This window comes from Excalfactoria chinensis, chromosome 4 (genome assembly GCF_039878825.1).
Source record: "Excalfactoria chinensis isolate bCotChi1 chromosome 4, bCotChi1.hap2, whole genome shotgun sequence".
NCBI classification, from domain to species: Eukaryota; Metazoa; Chordata; class Aves; order Galliformes; family Phasianidae; genus Excalfactoria; species Excalfactoria chinensis.
Genome location: NC_092828.1, coordinates 2,354,569 through 2,373,251, shown reverse-complemented (window position 1 = coordinate 2,373,251; position 18,683 = coordinate 2,354,569). Strand labels below are relative to the sequence as shown.

Sequence of the window (18,683 nt, the reverse complement as noted above, 5' to 3'; positions counted from 1 at the left end):
TGGTAATGCACGTCTGCTTAGAGGAGAGAGAAGAGTTGGGCCACCTCCCTTCAGCAATGGGTGTGGTGGTGGGGAAATCCCAGCTCTATGGAAATTTGGTAACTGCTGATGTTCAACTGTCTTTTTTCCCCCCCCCTAAATTCTGTAGTGGGTCCCCCGCTCTTGTCACCCACTTCACCCTTACCAAAACCAGGGGCTTGTTACAGCATAGATATGTTTTCTAACAGCTTTCTATATCACGCTTGAGGAACGTGGCTCTAGGCAGCCTGGTTTGGTGGTTGGTGACTCTGTCCGTGGCAGGGGGTTTGAAACTAGATGATCGTTGTGGACCTTTTCAACCCAGGCCATTCTATGAATGTACCTTCTCATTGCTCATCTCTTACCTTGAGTGCAGTGATTATTTCCATGCCATCAAAAACATGAATTGTGTCAACGGCACAAAATCCCAATCTTTCATCAGCTCAGACCCAGAGGGACCTGAAAACTCTTTCAGATTTATAGCTGGAAGCAGACCCTGACTTTGGGGACCACAGAGCCTTCCGGAGCCCTGAGATGCTGATGAGTAACTGAAAGATTACAACCTTTAAAGGCTTATCATGCATGAATATTTTGAACAAAGGGTGAGTACCCTTAGAGCACCATTTAGCCAGAACACAGCAAACTGTTCCTAGCTTTCCGTTCAGTGCACCCATTTAAGGTGACACTGACACTAAGTGGCATTGGCCTATACACTAAGTAGCTCTTCTGAGAGCTTTGCCTAAGCAGCTTTCCCAGAGAGCAAACTGCTAGTTGTGTGCTCCGCCACCTCTCCTCCAAATCAGATAAAGGACTGACCTGCTGACAAACAAATCATTTATAGGCAGCTTATTCCGCTGTGAAGTGGAAGAGATCTCACTGCAAGAGGAATGGAAAGACCAAAGAAATCCTCCTCATGATCATTTTATGATTCCACACCCAGCTTTTGTGCTGTTAGTACAGCTTCTGCAGGAACCAAATAGGGACTTTACAAATAACTAATATGACACTGAGTAGACTGAATCCAGGCTGGATGTGGCTCTGGGCAGCCTGGTCTGGTGGTTGGCGACCCTGCACATAGCAGGGGGGTTGAAACCAGATGATCATTGTGGTCCTTTTCAACCCAGGCCATTCTGTGATTCTATTATGAATAAACATCCCTTCCCTGTCACTGTTCAGATAGAAATAAAACCTTTAGGAAGATGGGAGTGTTTCCTCCCAGTTCTCATCTCACTAAAATCCAAGTAGGATGAGCCTTCTGCAAGCTTTTCAGCCTTGTACTTCCTTAAAGGGAAAGAAAATATTCCATTATTTGATATAAATATCAAATAACCAAAACTTCAGGGTCTCAGTTTTCAACAGCTTCAATAGCACCCTGGGGGGCCACTTCTCCACCCCTGAAGTTTTGAAGATCCAAACCATTCTTACTCAGGTACTGAAATGCAAAGCCAAAACCCTTAATGACATTTCCTGACTTTGGAAACTTTGGGCACAGCTGTGCTTGAGCAATACAAACCTTGTGCTAATACAGCAGCAAACAAATGCCAGCCCCCACTCCCACTGTGGCTTTTTATTTCACAACCACTGAAAGCTCGCTCAGTTGAAGATCAGTAGTTTCTCTACTACATCAAACTAAGTTTCAAGAGCAGCTCACGCTGCAGTGGATTTGCAGGCAACACACCCTGTTGAACATTGCATTTTAGTATAGAAGAAGAGACAGAATCACTGTGAGCCCTGCATCTGCATAAACCATATGCAGTTTCCTTTAGCACAGCAGAGGTAGGCTAAGGAACTAAAATCTACAAAAATCCCTTTGCAAGGTGAAAAAAAGCTTTCTGGTTAACAAGCTGCAAGGCTTTTTGACGAAGACACTGTTTTGCAACATCAGAGGAAGTTCGCTCTCATTGATAAGGTGTCGGTTGGTAAACCATCTCACCACTAAAAAACTCCAAGAGTGAAAGGGAAATCCCCAGGGTAAAGCAGAGCTGAAGCAAATGCCAGTTATAAAGGAGCTTCCTCGCACACGTAGCCAATCAGGTCACTGAACACTGGAAAGGAAACTTGAATTTAAAAATATATATTATTTGGTTCGCAACACAGAAGCCAAGGGGCAACCACATTTTATTTATATGTGCATACAAATATGTTTGGACAGAACCAGGGGGGTGTTTTTCTCAAGAATACATAAGATTTTAGCCCCTGCAGTCTCCTTAGAAGGGCGAGTTACCACTTATACTGCATCACACTATAGAGCTGGCCAACAATAACTGCAGAGAGCTATCTTTGCCTATAGAAGAAAGAGGGGTTTCATGTGACTCAAGAATTCATCATTTCCACTAGTCTCCCTATCTCAAACCACTTGCAGGGGATGTGTGTGAAAGGTTTAGCAGTCCCAGTGACTGTATCATAAAGATTAGAACTGGGTGGTGACACACTGGGACAGGTTGCCCAAGGAGGCTGTGGATGCCCCATCCCTAGAGGCATTGAAAGCCAGGCTGGATGTGGTTCTGGGCAGCCTGGTCTGGTGGTTGGTTACCTTGCACGTAGCAGGGGGTTGAAACACAATGATCACTGTGGTGCTTTTAACCCACGCCATCCTAGGATTCTATCATTTCCACAGGATCCACAACACAATTTTGTATCCTCTTCTGTTTGGCTTTCCTCATTATTTGGAGGACTTTCGGACAGCATTTAACAGAGCAGGAATCATCCAGAGCTACTGAAAGGCTGCAAAGCAGCTCTCCTTGACACAGAGCCAGTCTCAGTGTTCATGGAAGACAGCACAATTCTGGGAGCACTTCTTGGGAGTGGGAGCAAGGAAAAAACAAACAAGCAAACAAAAAACACACAACTGAATTTTTCCCTACTGTCACTCAAACAAGACTAAAGCAAATATGAATAGCAAGACAGGTTTATGCATCCGAGCAATATTTGAGCCTCTAGTTGTCCTTTGGACTGCCAGGAACAGAACTGAAGTAAATCAAAGCCTTAATTCACATTACTCATTTTCACTTAGCCTTGCAAAATGGGGGTGAAAGCATTGTAGTACAATCTTCATTAGGTATACTGAAGATCAAAATAAAACCAAATGAGATTTCCCTCATTCAACCAAAATAAATTATTCAGCTCTAAATTGAAAAGAAGGTGATGATTAAAAAAAAAGTTAAATATGTTAATAAGCACTTACTTCATGAAGAGATCTCTCTGTCTGGGTGGAATTACACCCTTATTTGCTATCCAGCTCTTCAGTTGTGTCCAAGTGATCCTGATTAGCCAGCTGTACTGCTAAGTCCCAGGACAAACTTGGAGGTAACCAATGGGACAACTTCTTTGTCCTGGGTTATAGCTCACTTTGAGCATGTTGGCCCAGTTCAACTGCTGTGTGATTAGCAATCCACCTGTCTTATGGGCTGCCACTCTGAAACTGAACTGCTCTTCGCCTTGTCTAAAGGAACTGACACCAAAGCAATGCTAGCATCCAGCCAACGTGCCCTCCTAATCTCCCTTAGAGCACTGGACTGTTCAAGTTCATCTCAACCAACTCTTCGGGGTTTCAAGGATATTAAATTCCTGAAATCTGAAGTATTTGAAACGTCAAGGAGCTGGGTGCAGACAATATACTTATTAAAAGAATACACCACTAGAAGAAAACTTGCCATCTCTGTTCTCCCTTATGCTTTGACAAGTCCCCCAGTAAGGATGGACAATGGATGGGTGCTTTAAAGGCAGCCACAGTTCATCTGGCCTTTCTGAGCTGGAAGCATAGAGAGAGAAAAGGGAAATGTTTAGAAGGAGAGCAAACTGCAAGGCGGAGGCTGATGCTACTGAAGAGCATGGGAAGGGGGAAGCATTAGACAGAGATCCATAGAAAAGCCAGGTCTGATGGTTTTACTGATGTGAAACAACTCTGACTAGCCAAAATTAGTCTTCATACCCTCAACAGAAGAAGGGGGGAATAAAAAAAAATGTCTTTTCTTCTTTCAAAAAGTTATCAGCAGAACACCCTGCTTGCACAGTCTGCACTTAACAATGAATTCAAATAAATCTGCTCACCACAAAGCACAGATTTGCACATTTAAGCATCATGGAAAATTCACGCTGAATGCTGGGGGCTACACTCTCCTGGGACTGCAATTACTCAGCTCAGGATTGAACAGAACACCTTGCTCTTTGCCTCCAAAAGCACGCTGCAAAGCTGCAACACATCTTACTCAAGCACCAAAGAGCACGAAGCTCCAGTTCTTAGCCAGTAGCACTGACACCTGGAACACACAAAGCAGCTTTGAAATCAGTCTGCCACCCCCACTGATGAAAGGCTTTTAACAAAGACACTTCAGTTGCACAGGATCTGTTTTTCTGGGTCACTCCTAACATGCACCTTCATACATACAGGTTAGAAATCTTTAATTATAAAGCATGTGTAAGTTTGTGTAATTAGGACAAAACAGTACAATTTTACATGACAGTTGCAGAAGTGTTTAATAATGTCTTTCACTTTCTGCCCTGCTGGTTACAGCTGTCAGGCAGGCAGAGCTAATGAGCATCAGCAAAGGGCACAAGTTGCAACATGAAGAATCTTATCATGCGTGTGATCACCTATTGGAACTGGGGCTAAGCATGATTGAGACATTTTCCACCCCTAGAGACAATGTATGCTTATCTGGGCAAGGTTCTGAGCAGCCTCCACAGATCCCTTCTAACCTATGACATTCTAAGGTTCTGAAAACTAAACTTCTATCAGACATCAAGCCAACTTCTCTTACAGTGGAGTACAACTCCTTCATAAACGTGCACTTAAATAGACCCCATCAGACTAAGGGCCAATTTTAAAAGCTATGTTTGTCAACGTAAAACTGAACAAACAATCTGTCACTATGGAATAGGAGGCTCACAAGCCACTGGATCCACTACAAAAGAGGTTTCATTTAGCACTGGCCTCGACTGTGGGTTGGTCCTTGCTGCTAAGATGTGTGTGCTGATGTTTGGATTAAGACCTTTCACTTCTGCCAAGCACCTGGGGAAACACTGGGCCATGCAGTTGAAATCACTGAGTATCACATTAATTCATAAAAAACAGAGCAACAAAACAAACAAAAAGATAATAGCAATGGATACCAAAGAGTTTTGCTATCACAGAACTTACAGCGATGCAATCTCCAAGACAAACTTGGTTCAAACTTTCCACCTATGAGTGCAACCAATCTCACCTGTCGTTCTTCCTCAAGGCGGATTCTCTCCTCTTCTTTCCTCCTTTCCTCCTCTCTCTTTGACTCCAGCTTTCTCCGTTCCTCTCGCTCTGCTTCCTCGGCCTTAAATGCAAACAAAGAAACCCTTAAACAACCAACAAAAGAAATGCAAGACAGGCTTCAATCTCCCTCAATACACATCTTTCACTTTCATGTTGTAAAGGCTAAGGGGGGTGTTCCTGTGTGCATGTTCAGAAATAATAACCCAATACAAGTCGTTATGATTCAACCCGTCTCTTCAAACCTACAAATTCCTACCATTTCTGACCAAACCCAGCAAAGGGAGATTGACTCAGAACAGTAAAAATAAAGACATTTTGTGTATTGTTTAGGAATCTTTTGTTTCTTAAGCTGTGGTTTAGTGGATTTGAGGTTTTGAATGTTTCAGCAATGATGATTTAACTGAAAAATTTATTTGATCACATGAGACAATAAAAATTAGCACGTTTTACAATGAAACAAAAAGATCCTTCGTTCAACATCATTTGACTTTGCTCACACTTTTCACACACACAAAAAAGAAGCTAATTAAACAGAATGACTACGGAAAGCAATGATGCAAAGGGAGCAAGTGAGAAAAGGATGACAAGTTTATACAACTCATTGGGTTTGTTGCTAACCAGCCATTCCTTTCTATAGGCCAAACCAGCATGGTGTAAAACAGAAACTGCATGGATACATCGGGTACCTCAAAATTCTCCTGGGTGTCTGTCACCACCAGTTTTTGCTGAGCATCACTGTTCAGGTTTTGCTCTGAGCTTTGTATGGGGCAGAAATGCTTACCTCTCTCTGAGCTTTTCTGGCTTGTTTCTCTTCTAACTTCCTCTGCTTTTTTGCTCCAATCTTCCCTGTCACCTGAAGTTCTGGCACCTCCTCAGCATCATCTTCCTCTGCAAGATTGCATTAAAGGGCAAACAACAAGTTGTAAATCATATGTGAGAAGTCCATTCAGGAAACATGACTGCTTCCTAGGAAAGCAGCAGCACATGAATAGGATACACACGTGTATTTCAGACAAGACAGATGGAAAAAGGCAAAAAAACCTCCACAAAGTAGCAGTAATGAGGCAACACAAACTCAAGTCAGAGGTGAAAAGATAGTTGATATTTAAATCCTGGTCTTAGTTGCAACAACACCATACATAAATAGTTCACTGTTGTATGACAAATGGCTGTTTATAAAGGTGATCTCTGCAAGTGTGCAATATGAAAGAAGAGCTTTTAAAGATGGCAATCTCCCTTCCCTCCTCATCCCTCACACATTTCACAAGTATTTTGGCACTTTATTTGCTAACTGAAATTAGCCCTGGATCTTCCCACAGACTGACCATGGCCTTCAGAGGGAGGTCATCAGCTCACTCCATCAAACCCTACCTGGAGATGACTGTAGTGTGGCAATTGTCAAAGTTGGTTTGGCAGGACTGGCAGCAGGATGTTTCCCCATAGAGAACTCTCTCCAGAGAAAGTGATTCTTTCTTATTGCTTTGAAGGAACCCAAAGAAATCACTGTTTAAGAAGCACATGGATGAACAGTGCTCACCCTTCTTTTATACGCAGAATTAACTCTGAAACACTTTTGTTTTACTAATTTCAATACACAGTGTGGTACTATGGTTAAGCCACTAAGACACATCAACAGAACCAAATGCAGCTGAGATCTGCAGAGGTGGCTCATGTAATTTAGCAGTTTTCAGGATATGGAACTTAATATGAGGCAGGCTTGCTAGTTTGGGCTTCAGAAACCCTAGCATCTAATCACTGATATGATCAGAAGGGTTCCCCCTTCCTCCATCTCAAAGAAACATTGTCTAATCTGAGTGTCCCCAATGCACAGTTGCTTCCATAATCTTGCTGAACCTTAAAAAATATTCAATTTAATTAATTAATATTGATTTTTAATCCTGGTCCAAATGCAATGGGTGAGCAGCAAAGCGTTAGCAGTTACTACTTCCAATTCACAGTATAACCAAGGAGGCTGTGGGTGCCCCATCCCTGCAGGCATTCAAGGCCAGGCTGGATGTGGCTCTGGGCAGCCTGGTCTGCTGGTTGGAAACCCTGCACATAGCAAGGGGGTTGAAACCAGTTGATCATTGTGGTCCTTTTCAACCCAGGCCATTCTGTGATTTCTGATTCAGGTATTATCCCCTAGAAAATTATTTCTGGAAAAAAAACACAAACATGGAACACTGCCTCCAACACAATTCAACCCAAAGCTTTGAGTGCTTTTTGGATTTCACCTATATTGAAGATACCCAAGCCAGAGGTCAGGCAGAAGTCTAACAAAGCTTTTAAAGCATTTTTCCAGTCCTGCATCAAGCACACTTATGTTCAGTAATGTCTGCTTTCCTTCAATTTAAAGCATCTGATGTGATCCCTTAGGTCCTACTTCCTTACAAGCTTCTTCTAGCGCATGGAGTTACATTCAACAACAGCAGATGCAGTCTGTGATTCAGCAAAGCATTAAAGGTCAACAATGCACTCAACCTGGGTGCAATTAACATCTGCTAAATAAACCTGAATACGCTGACAAGAGGATAAGCACTTGGTATGAGAGTTTGCTGAATCAATCAGTTATTACAGTGCAAGAACTGCTGCACCAAAAGCAGAGAGGATGTTGCACAAAACCAGATTGTTTTGTGTTCTTAAACAGAAAGAAGCTACTGGAAGCTATAATTTCAGCCACATGAAAGTGCTTTTCACATACTCACTTGTAGCTGACAACAGTCCAGCGTACCACGCACTGTAACTGCTGGTGTGCTTCAAATGCAATGTGACAATCTGCTTTACACAAACACGGCTTTCAAAGAACCTCAGCTTTTCCTCAGTGTTTTAGAGGCAAAACAACATGCAGATGTTTGAATCTCTTGAAATTTCAACAGTTCCTTTTAAAACTATCTTCCAATACCACTAAATAACCATTAGTATACTGATGTTCTCTGTCAGGATAGGAATTTGCACAGCAGTGTACAAGTAGAAACACCAAGTGAAAAGTCCCACATCATGACTTCAGATACCTTTGACATCTACATCAAAAGGCCTTGCTTCCTCCTTAGTTTTGGAAGTGAAACAAATGAACTTCAAGGTCAAATGTCAAGGTCAGGCTGGAAAGGGCTCTGAGCACCTGATGGAGCTGTGGGTGTCCCTGGTCACTGCAGGGGGGGTTGGACCAGCTGGCCTTTACATGTCCCTTCCAACTCCGATCCATCTATGATTCAATGATTTCCATCCCCCCAAAAGAGTGCAAGCAGCAGATATGGCTACTCACACTCAACTCTTCAGGCACATGGCTAGCTGCTTGATTTACTATTTACACAACACCTTACAAAAAGGAGAGGAAAAAGGGAGGAAGGTGCCAGGCAAAACAAAATTAACCCTGAAGACAGCAGACATATGCATGCTGTTGAGACTGAATATGACACCAGCTACTGGAAAGGAATCAGTCCACCATATGGAAAGGTGTGGGCATTCATGAACAACACAGCACTGCAGTGGCATAATAATGACTTTCTTCTAATTTATTTTTAAAGTCTGGTACCTACCCAGTCTAGGAAACAAATGAGACATATGCTTATTAATATGTAGACACAAGATCAGCCTACGCCACAGATAGAAAAAGGACAGTAAACAAGGGACATGAGCCCCTCTGAGCAGAAGTCAAACAACTTCAAGCTCTTTCTTGAACCAAGCCATATGGCATAGCTGAGAAACCACGCACCTACCTCTTCTACACACCATCTGCACTTGTCTCAAGGGCAGGAAGAACACTGTGGATACTTTGATATCACTAAGACTCTATATGAAGGGTAGCAAGTCAAAAGTAACTTTTGATGCACTAGTCAGGATATTAGTAGTCAAAACTTAACTGTACTAGAGAGGTTTTCCTACTGATTGAGCATTGAAATTATTCCAATTATGTGCATTAATATTACTCTAATTTCCAACTGTTTCACAAGAACACCATGGGATCACAACAGCATTTATGCACCACTAAGATAACAACTGCAATTCATTTTAGGTATTATTCCTCCTCCCCAAATATTCATGCAAGACCTTTTCATGTAAGAGTTGAATGCTGGATTTAAAAAGCAATAATGGGCTTTTTAACATGGCCAATCACTACAGATTATAAATGTACATAGACGTTATTATTTGTTTTGTGCTTTGTTTCTCAGTTGTGATTAGTACTTGTAGAGGAAAATATGAAATCCTAACTCCCAGTGTCTTGCCAAGCAAAAGAAGAGAGGAATCTATGATTTAATTTAAGCTGGAACCATCAGCGTTACCTTATATTTTAATTTACAAGCTAGAGGCTATGACAGGATTATTAAAAGCTCTTGGCTTTATCATTATCAATTGTGTAGAGATCATTTAAATTTAACCCAGCTTTCACTGCACTGCATGTTCCACTATCTGTTCTCTGATGCACAGGGCTAACTACTGAGAGAAAGGCAAGGAATTACCTGCCCAAGGAGGTTGTGGATGCCCCATCATTGTTCTCTGACAACAAATAAATGGGATCTGAAATTAACACTATTTGTTCTCATTATTCCATGCCACAAACAATCCACAACCTGACACTATTCATCTCTTCTCCTTCCCTTCCTTCCACAGCTTGGCTTGGCCCTCTCCTGCTCCAATTATTAATATCTGAAATCCACATATAGTCATTCCTTGCAGTAAACGTTTGTCTTTGCCATAGCTAGCCTCACAAAGCCACCTCTGTTTGGGTTTAGTTTAAATTAAGATCCGACAGAGATAATCAAGTCTGCTATCAAGCTGGGCTATGAGGAGCAAGCCAACCAGACAAATACAGAACTCTCCTTCCAGACTCATCTTCCATTGGGAAAGGCACATGCACTGTGCTACAAGCATGCAGTACAGATACACTTTGAGGCACACAGATTTGAATGACGGCTGCCTCCATTGCAGTGGGTTGCAAGACAGCAGCATGATGACTGATTTGAAGTTGTGGAACACAAGCCAAACTCTTCTGTTTTAAGTCTCATTGAAGGAACACAGTTCAGGGGCTTCAGTCATTTGGAGAATTACTTTGTCACCCATGAATAGTATCTCCCCAGCAATATTTGGTCATCAGAAAATATTAACAGATGTTGACTTTCTCAAAGGAGACGACCTCCTTTGAGTATTTGACTAACCACTGAGAAACATTACTCAGCGAAACCGAGCCAGTGTAGGCAGCCGGCTAGCGGCTGTGTCCCCACAGAGCAGTGCAGCCCACATGGAACCCATGAATAAGGGACCTACATACATAGCGTGGGCTGCAATTCTGGTATGAAAGTCAAGGCATTTATTGCTTCCCTCTTTCTGTCTGTACCAACCTGCAAGTCATTTAGTAATTTAGGTGCCTTACCCCACCCAAGCTATAGGAAGAAATTAAACTCCAACTTAAATCCACTTGCAACGGGTGGAGATTTGAATATTCAATCAGTTACTATCCCTGTCTGCATTAAATGACTCTTCCCTACCTGGACATGCAAGGAAATAAATCTAGGCCTAACAACTACAGAAGGGATAATTAAAAGCTACCAAGGTTCTGATCCTAGTGCCACAGTTTTTGCCCCCCCACCCACTACTCTGTTAGAGATTTCAATACTGGCACAATATGACAACTCAGCAACAGCAGAAATTGTGGGCTACTATTTTACCCCACAAGCTCAGGTTAGATGAAAAACAAAAGACATTAATGTTAACCACAACTCCAAAGCCTGCAAGGGTTGCTTTGAGCCCATTTCCTAACGTCAGCAGAACTGGCTCCTGGCAGGCAGAGTACTTCAATGGTAACAAGCAGTTCCTACCTGACACCACTTCTATGTCTGTGGCAGCAACATTGGCAATGAAAAAAATCCTCTTCAGCTGCAGATGTCTAGAAGCCTTCTAAAGCAACAAGAACACTTACAAGTCAAGAGCAAAGAAACCAGATTGGCTGGTTCTTAGTATGTCTCTATACCACCAAATAATTTCACTCTTCAGCCATGAGTGCCCCAACTGGTCCTACACTGCCCAGCTCTGCATGCATTCTGGGCTCTATTCTCACGCGAGTCAGCTCATTTTTGTAACACAAAACTGAGCTGTGGTTGTTGAGACAACCTGCTATTTCAATAGGTTAAAGGGACACAGCAACGACACAGAAAATGCACATGGCCTCTGCCCAGAGGAGACAAATCCTACAGGATATTATGTCACATGGCCACAGAGTGAGCTTCAAAACATGTCATTCATCCTTCTTCAAGGGAAGAAGGAACTAGGGGGGAAACTAGGGACAGATGCTTCTTTCCACAGCTATACTATTAATGCCCACATGCAGTCTCCAAAGGCTGTGCTACTGCTGCATAGTAGGGCTCAGGAAAAACCATCCCACCATATGAATGGGAAACAAATCAAAAACATATGGAAGTAGAAAACAGAAGAAAAGAGTATGAAGCAGTTTGAATATGAAAGAAACATTAAAAAGAACAGAAGAAATATCATTTCAAAGAAAACTTCATGCAAGCGCTGCAACACTTGCATCTGATACACAGAAGGCTGCAAAAGAATTATTTATAAAGCCCAATGACACAGAGTCACAGACTCACTAGCAGTGACAAAATAAGAGAAGTCGTTTGCTTTGACAGCTCACTTTCAGCCTTTGGCATAAAAACTTCTGATGCCTGGAGCTCAAGGAAAAAGCTTTTTTGATCTCATTTTCTTTGCAGGATGTTCTCAACGTGGAAAGAAAGAAGCAAAGTTGAAGAGTTCAGGCCTGTCAGTTTTCCGTTTGCGCAACTGTTGGACATAATTAGCTTGGAGAGCATGTTTACCTGCCAACCTAAGTGGAAAATGCTTCCTACAAACTGCATGACAAGAAAGCCAGGAGAAAGTGCAATTATCCAATTACAGCATCACCCAGATACGTGCTCACCACTTCTCACTAGTCTAGGCCAAAGCCATTATTAAGATCCCCACTGCAGGCTCAAGTGAAGCAAGGTCCACTTCTATTAATACTCAAGTAGAAACCTTAAAAATTTAACCTACTATCTGAGAGCAAAAGGAAATCAGTTAGAATCATGGTGGTACCTTCTTTGTGGAGTAACAGAGATGTGTTAAGTTTCACCAGAGGAGTGAGTGGGATGTGTGGGCTATAGAAAGGTGTTATTCATCATTGCTTTCTTGCTTATAACCACACTAAAGAAGTATAGCTATTAACTGTAGATCCTGCACAGGACCAAGGGACTCTTTGCCAACAATCTGCTGGCAGGCAGAAACAATGCTGCAGTCAGCAGCGATCTCAGCTAATTGGGCTTGATCCTGATCACCATCCAGATGGTTTCTCTGAAAGTAAACTCCAGATTCTGCAAAGGTTACATTAGGGAATTAATTCTTCACACCAACTTGCAATAAATATTGTAGAGCAAGGTGATGATTCTATTTACCTCAATAGAATTACTTCAATTTAACCTGCATGTCTAAGAGGAAATACAAAAGGCAGCTTCTGCAAAGCAAGAAGAGAAGCTGTAAAGACAAACAGACCATGGTCAAGCTTCATATGGTTCTCAATCCATTAAAATGAACACTTTTCTTCAGGAGCCAATCGTACCCCACAGCATTTCCCACTGAGGCCCTGTCTAATGCTTGGAAGCTGAACTGTACCAAGCATTACCTTCCACCCATTCCTCTGCCTGCTGTGCTCTCCTCTGGGCCATCATCCGGTTTCCCAGGTTCCTCCGGCGCCTTGGCATCCCATCGCCCCGCTCTTCAACATAGGGCCGAGGTCTGACCGCTGCAGCCACATCTTGCTGGTGCTCCTCATCAGCTGCAAAAGGGAAATAAAACCAAGCAGAGCTGTTATCCTTGCTTGCTACAGTTGTCTTTTTGCCAGTCAGCTTTTGCAGCCAGAAGCACAGTACTAATGCCATGATATATGCTTTGCATATTCCGCTGATAATTGCACATTCTGTTGATAAGAGAAACTCGTATTTGTGTATGTTGTTACTTGTTCAGTCCTGCAAAAGTATTAACCACTCTGACCCTCACACAGCTCAGTACTCAATCTGTCTCAAAAACCCACAGAACTCCTCATTTACTTAAACTCAGGACATATTTTTGGGCCTTGCTGGATCATGTGGTGTCCCAGCAGGAGTATAAAGTGCTCTCTACACTCTGCCAAATCTCCAGCAGCCTCTGATCCAAACAGTGCCTTCCTAAATAAAACTACCATTAGCATATCTGTCATCAGAAAATAACATTCATTATAACTGCATCTACATGACGATCAAAGGTGTGCTTGCAGCTCATCCCAGTATACCTCAACTAGCTTCAAAGCAGCCAAACTTCAGTGCTAATAACAACGTAGCTGCTGCAGCACCAAGCTCAGAGTGAGCAGGGAAAGTATTTGGCCAGCAAAGCTACTTGCAGTTCAGGACTGCAAATAGCTTTATTTGCAGACCCCCAGGAAGCTCTCAGCACAAGCAGGCACCGTGACATTTTGAATTGAGTCACTGCGCTATCATCCTGCTGTCACCCTCCTGTTCTCATTCACTCCTTCTGTCTGGGGACCAAACCAGAGCTGTAATAAATGACAGCACATAGGCTCTAGCAATCAGATAACATTGCTTCAGGACTTGCTCAGGCTTATTTGTAGAGTGTGATGATGCTTATTCTGAAGGCTACTCAGCAGAGAGGGAAGCATCACGCAGCACAACAGCAGTTCACTTACTGGGAACGTTACTAAGTGCTAGAAATATTCTTAGTCTGCAGAAAGAATTGTTATACATATGCAATATTTCTCTCCATAAATGATTGAGATACTCTGCAATTCAAACCTCAGCATCCCTCCAGCTGAAAGCTTCCATGTGTCTACCTCAGTATTTTTCAAAGGTGGTTCTGCACAGCATATCAGCTGTAAAGCTCTAACGTCCATCCACCCCGGGGCTTGGTTTTGGTTTCCATCATCCTGTGAAACAGAGACTGCTTTGCATTTTATGAAAGAAGAATCTATTTATGAGCCACGTATTCATTTCAAGTTGGCATTTTTAACCCTTCGCAGAGAAGCACATGTGAATGAAGCTATCCTGTTTCCTCAGTTTAATTCTCTCCAAGTGACACAGAATATCTCAAAGCTGACCACTTTTAATGGGGCTCAGAAAATAGTACAAAAAAACACCCAAAACACCCCAAAACCTGACCTATATAATGGTCAAGTCCATGAGGCAGCTGTTGGACAATACTTATCTCTTCAGATCTCCAAAGTACTGAAGGAACAGATGACACCTAGACATAACAGCTTGTAATTTAGCAGGAGATACACTTTACTGCATCCCTTTCTTTCCCACTGCCTGCAGCTTTGCTTTGCAAAGAGTTCAGCTAGAAATCATCTGGGAAACGTGATGTTTATTCATATCCATCCATCCTTCATGAGGGGGAGGAGAAAAGAATCACCTCGTCTATGTGCAACGTGCTTATACCTGCAGTTTGTCAGGGGTCAAAGATATGTCTGCGCAGCTCAGGACTCACCTGCTCTTTCCAATATACTTAATGTGCTCTCCTTCTCTTTCCACTCCCCCATGCTCTGGAAATAACAGACTGAGCAGGGGTGTGACTGATGGTTGCGAGCAGTGCAGAGAATACACTTAGAAACTACTTTACTTGTATTCTCAGAACTGGATTGACTGTCAGATTTGGGGTCAAGCATGACTTTCTGTCAGGTTAGGCCCTGGTGTTTTTCCCCCCCCCCATCCTGCAGCACAGGGTGTGGTTTAGCTGCTGTGATTATCTGGATATATCTCAGTTCATTTTCCTGTAGCTGCAGAGGTCTCAGACTGAGCGGCACCCCAGGCTAGCCAGTTCATGCATAGATTAGTCACACAAGAACTAATTAGACTTGATACAGAGCCATCCAAGTGAAACTCAATGACCAACGTTATATAGGTCAGACAAATCGATCCGGGAGTTGCTTGATGGTTTGCAGAATGGCAGGCCAGAAGAAATTAATTAGATAAAGCCCTCAATTAACAGGCAATGCAAACAAAAAATTAAAGAGATGTCTGGAAAATGAACGCTGCTTCAAAGCTTGGTTTAGCTTTTATTCTAAGCTTAAAGATCCTTGCTTTCAGCTTTCCAAAAGGCCAAGGAACCAAAGAACAGGAGCAAAAACCTCATTTCAGGGTGCAGCAGGGGGGGGGTGATGACACACTGAAAGCTCTGCATTTTCAGAGACATCTGCTCAGTGCAGAGGCAGTAATATTATTTCACCCAGCTTGTCAGGCAGTGCATAGCAGTAGCTGTGAGTCTGCGCTTCTGCTATCAGAGCTCTTACAGAAACAGAGCAGAACTTTGCTCTGAGAACTCTTTCCTAAACTGGATGTGAAGCACCACTGTCCTATCACTGCAATGAATACTGTGAGATCTTTCAGCACCTTGGCTTTCTAGGACTTAATTTTACAACCCCCAGGTAGAAACCCGCTCCTTTCCGAAACTATGCAAATTTCCCACTTGCTCAGAGCAAATATGTTTTTCCCTGATAAGCAATCTTTTGCCTATCGCAGCACGTTGTGCTCAGTTCTATCAGATAAGAAAGTCCATCGGTGTAACACCTGGGCTGGCAAGTTTCGAGACAGTCCTCAAGACAGCAGGGAGAGCAGAGCTCCACCTGCTGCACCCTTAAGCACCAGCTACGCTTTCCTGCGCACTTACAGCATCCAGCATCTTCCACCTTCCTGCAAACCCATCCTGTGAAGCTCAATGAGAAAGTGACTCAAAATGCAACAGGTGGAAGCTTACTCAGTGTCCCTGAAGCAGCACTTTTGCACGGCGCTGCTTATCCTAACTAGGGCCCGTTTCCAAACAGATATGCCACACATGCGTCAAACCCAGCAAGGCTGCCTTTTTTTCTACCCTCTGCAGAACAAGCTCAGGCATGATTTTGCTTGAAGTGACCTTTCTCAGGAAATACAAAGTTAGAGCAGGTTGTTTCTGAAGATGTTAAAGGGTAATTCTGCAAGTGAAAGCATAAAGAGTCATCATTCCCCAAGTCTCAAACATCTAAGAAAAGAGGGCTACCACCCTAAGGTCAAGCTTCCCTTGTTTCAAGTTCTTTCCATGCAGTAGGATACATTTCGCAGCAGGACTGCAGCTGCTTCCTTTTCTACCTAAAACAAAGGAAAAGGAATTAACACACCTCAGCAGTTGTGAAAAACAATTTCTGTTGTGCAAGGAGAATGAAGACAGACCCGCACGCTGAAATGCCACAGAGGAGCTTTTGCTGATAGAAAACAGGCTGCCCATTCTCTTCAAGCAGTAAAGTAAGGTGAGACCAATCAGGGAGCGTCACAATGATGACGCTAAAGAAATGACTTCAAAACAACTGCATTATTCTTAATATAAACTAATTGTAAGCAGGCTGCTCAAAAATAGCACGGAAGCTTCCTGAGGAGTCAGATCAGAAGCTCTGGGCTTCAATTTAGTTTAGATTTTATAGGCTTGAGAGGGAGAGAAAAAGAAATCCTCCCCAGCCTCACTGCTTATGATTCGTGTAAGTTATAACACAAGTCAAGCTCAGGAAATAATTCATCTCCAGCAGCCTCATTTCTCTGGGGCAGGAATCACAGAGTGTTCCCAGATGATCAGCTCTAAGCAATGAGGAGTCAGGATAATCAGAAGACTGGAGCACCTCCCTTATGAAGAAAGATTGAGGGAACTGGGCTTGTTTAGCTTGGAGAAGGCTCTGGGGGGGACCTCATTGTGGCCTTCCAATACTTGAAGGCATAGTATAAACAGGAGGGGGAATGGCTGTTTATGAGGGTGGACAGTGATAGGACAAGGGGAATGGTTTTAAACTGAGACAGGGGAGGTTTAGGTTGGATATTAGGAGGAAGATTTTCACACAGAGGGTGGTGATGCAATGGAACAGGTTGCCCAAGGAGGCTGTGGATGCCCCATCCCTGCAGGCATTCAAGGCCAGGCTGGATGTGGCTTTGGGCAGCCTGGCCTGGTGTTGGTGACCCTGCTTTTCAACTGATCCATATAGACTCTTATGACTCTGTGCTTGCACTAAAGGTATTTTCTCCAAACAAACAACACTATTAAAGCTACCTTACTCCCCACAGCAGAAACAACCAACACTAAATAGAGCCCTGGGGGTGTTCACCTGGAAAAGGCTGAAAGGGATCTGATCAGTGCTTATCAATATTAAATGGATGGGTGTCAAGTGAACGGGGGGCCAAGCTGTTTTTAGTGGTGCCCAGAATCAGGACAAGGGGCAGAGGGCACAAAACAGAGCCCAGGTTCTATACAAGAATAAGGAGGAGTTTCCTTGCTGGGAGGGCAACACAAATGCCCACAGGGGTGGTGGGGATGTATCCAAACCCACCTGCATGCTTTCCTGTGTGCCCCGCTATAGAGGGAGTGTGGGGGGGGGGGCTGGGGTTGGACTGAAGGGACCTCCAGAGCCCTTTGAAACGAACACAAAACGACCCCTGAAGCACCATAACTCCCTTCCACTTGGAAACAAGGCCACGCAGAGTTGGATATGCTGCATCATCCCATCCCCAAACGGAGCTGTCTGCTCAAATTTGGGGTGGCCGGGAGAAGGAACGGGCGAGCCGTGTCCATTGCAGGGGAAGGCCCGAGGCGAGGCCTCACCCCCCCCCACACACACACATACAGTTACCAAGGAGACGCCCCCCAACCCGTCCCTAGCAAAAAGGAGAACCAAGGCTCGAGGCCGTGAGCCCGGCCGTGCCGCCCCGACCCACCTGCCGGAGCCGAGTGGCGGAATCGGGTGGCGAAGAAAAGAAGGACAGCAAGGAGCACGGCCACAACAGCGAGCAGAACCGCGTCCATCCCCAGCGCCGGCACGGCCCGCCCCGCCGCAACCACCGCGCCCCCGGCAGCGGGGGGAGGGAGAAGGAGAAGGGGAGGAAAGCACTTGGTACGTTCCGCTCGGGCTGCCATGGGGGAGGAGGTTCCTCAGGCCGAGTGCGGGCGGCTGAGCTAATGTCTAATCTAACCTAAGCATAGAATGGTTGAGGTTGGAAGTGACCCCGAAGCCTTCAGTCCCCACATTCACCCATGTTACCCAGGGCGCCATCCAGCTTGGTTACAGAGCACCCACAGCTGTTGCAGCTCCTCACCGAAGGCTCTCTGTGAAGAACTTTCCCCTCACGTCCAATCTAAACCTTCCCTCCTTGAGCTTAAAAGCAGCTTTAAAGAAGTATGACTGCCGTGGTTTTACTTTTGTTTGTTTGCTTGATGAACTTGCTGTCGTTTCTGCTCTGCTTGTTAGCAGTAGGCTGGTGTAAAAAAGGGAGCTGGTTGCTCCTGGATGCTGTTCTGTCATCATCCAGCTAAACTGGATCCAGCCTTGGTCTGCAGCCAGCCCTTGTTTGTACGAGTGGTACAGCTTTTATTTGCTTACGTGATCCTTACA

General features: G+C 43.9%; 1 protein-coding gene across 1 annotated transcript in view; it reads right to left on the bottom strand.

Annotated features, from left to right (window-relative positions):
* The window catches only part of DDRGK1 (DDRGK domain containing 1), a 30,700-nt gene extending 12,564 nt beyond the window's left edge, over nucleotides 1-18,136 (bottom strand). The window contains exons 1-4 of the mRNA XM_072334173.1: nucleotides 18,010-18,136; nucleotides 12,918-13,070; nucleotides 6,045-6,151; nucleotides 5,223-5,324 (exon numbers count right to left, since the gene is read on the bottom strand). Of these exons, the coding sequence (XP_072190274.1) occupies nucleotides 5,223-5,324; nucleotides 6,045-6,151; nucleotides 12,918-13,070; nucleotides 18,010-18,097 (450 nt within the window). The 5' untranslated portion in view covers nucleotides 18,098-18,136. The remainder of the gene's footprint in view (nucleotides 1-5,222; nucleotides 5,325-6,044; nucleotides 6,152-12,917; nucleotides 13,071-18,009) is intronic.
* Nucleotides 18,137-18,683: the final 547 nt, after the last annotated feature.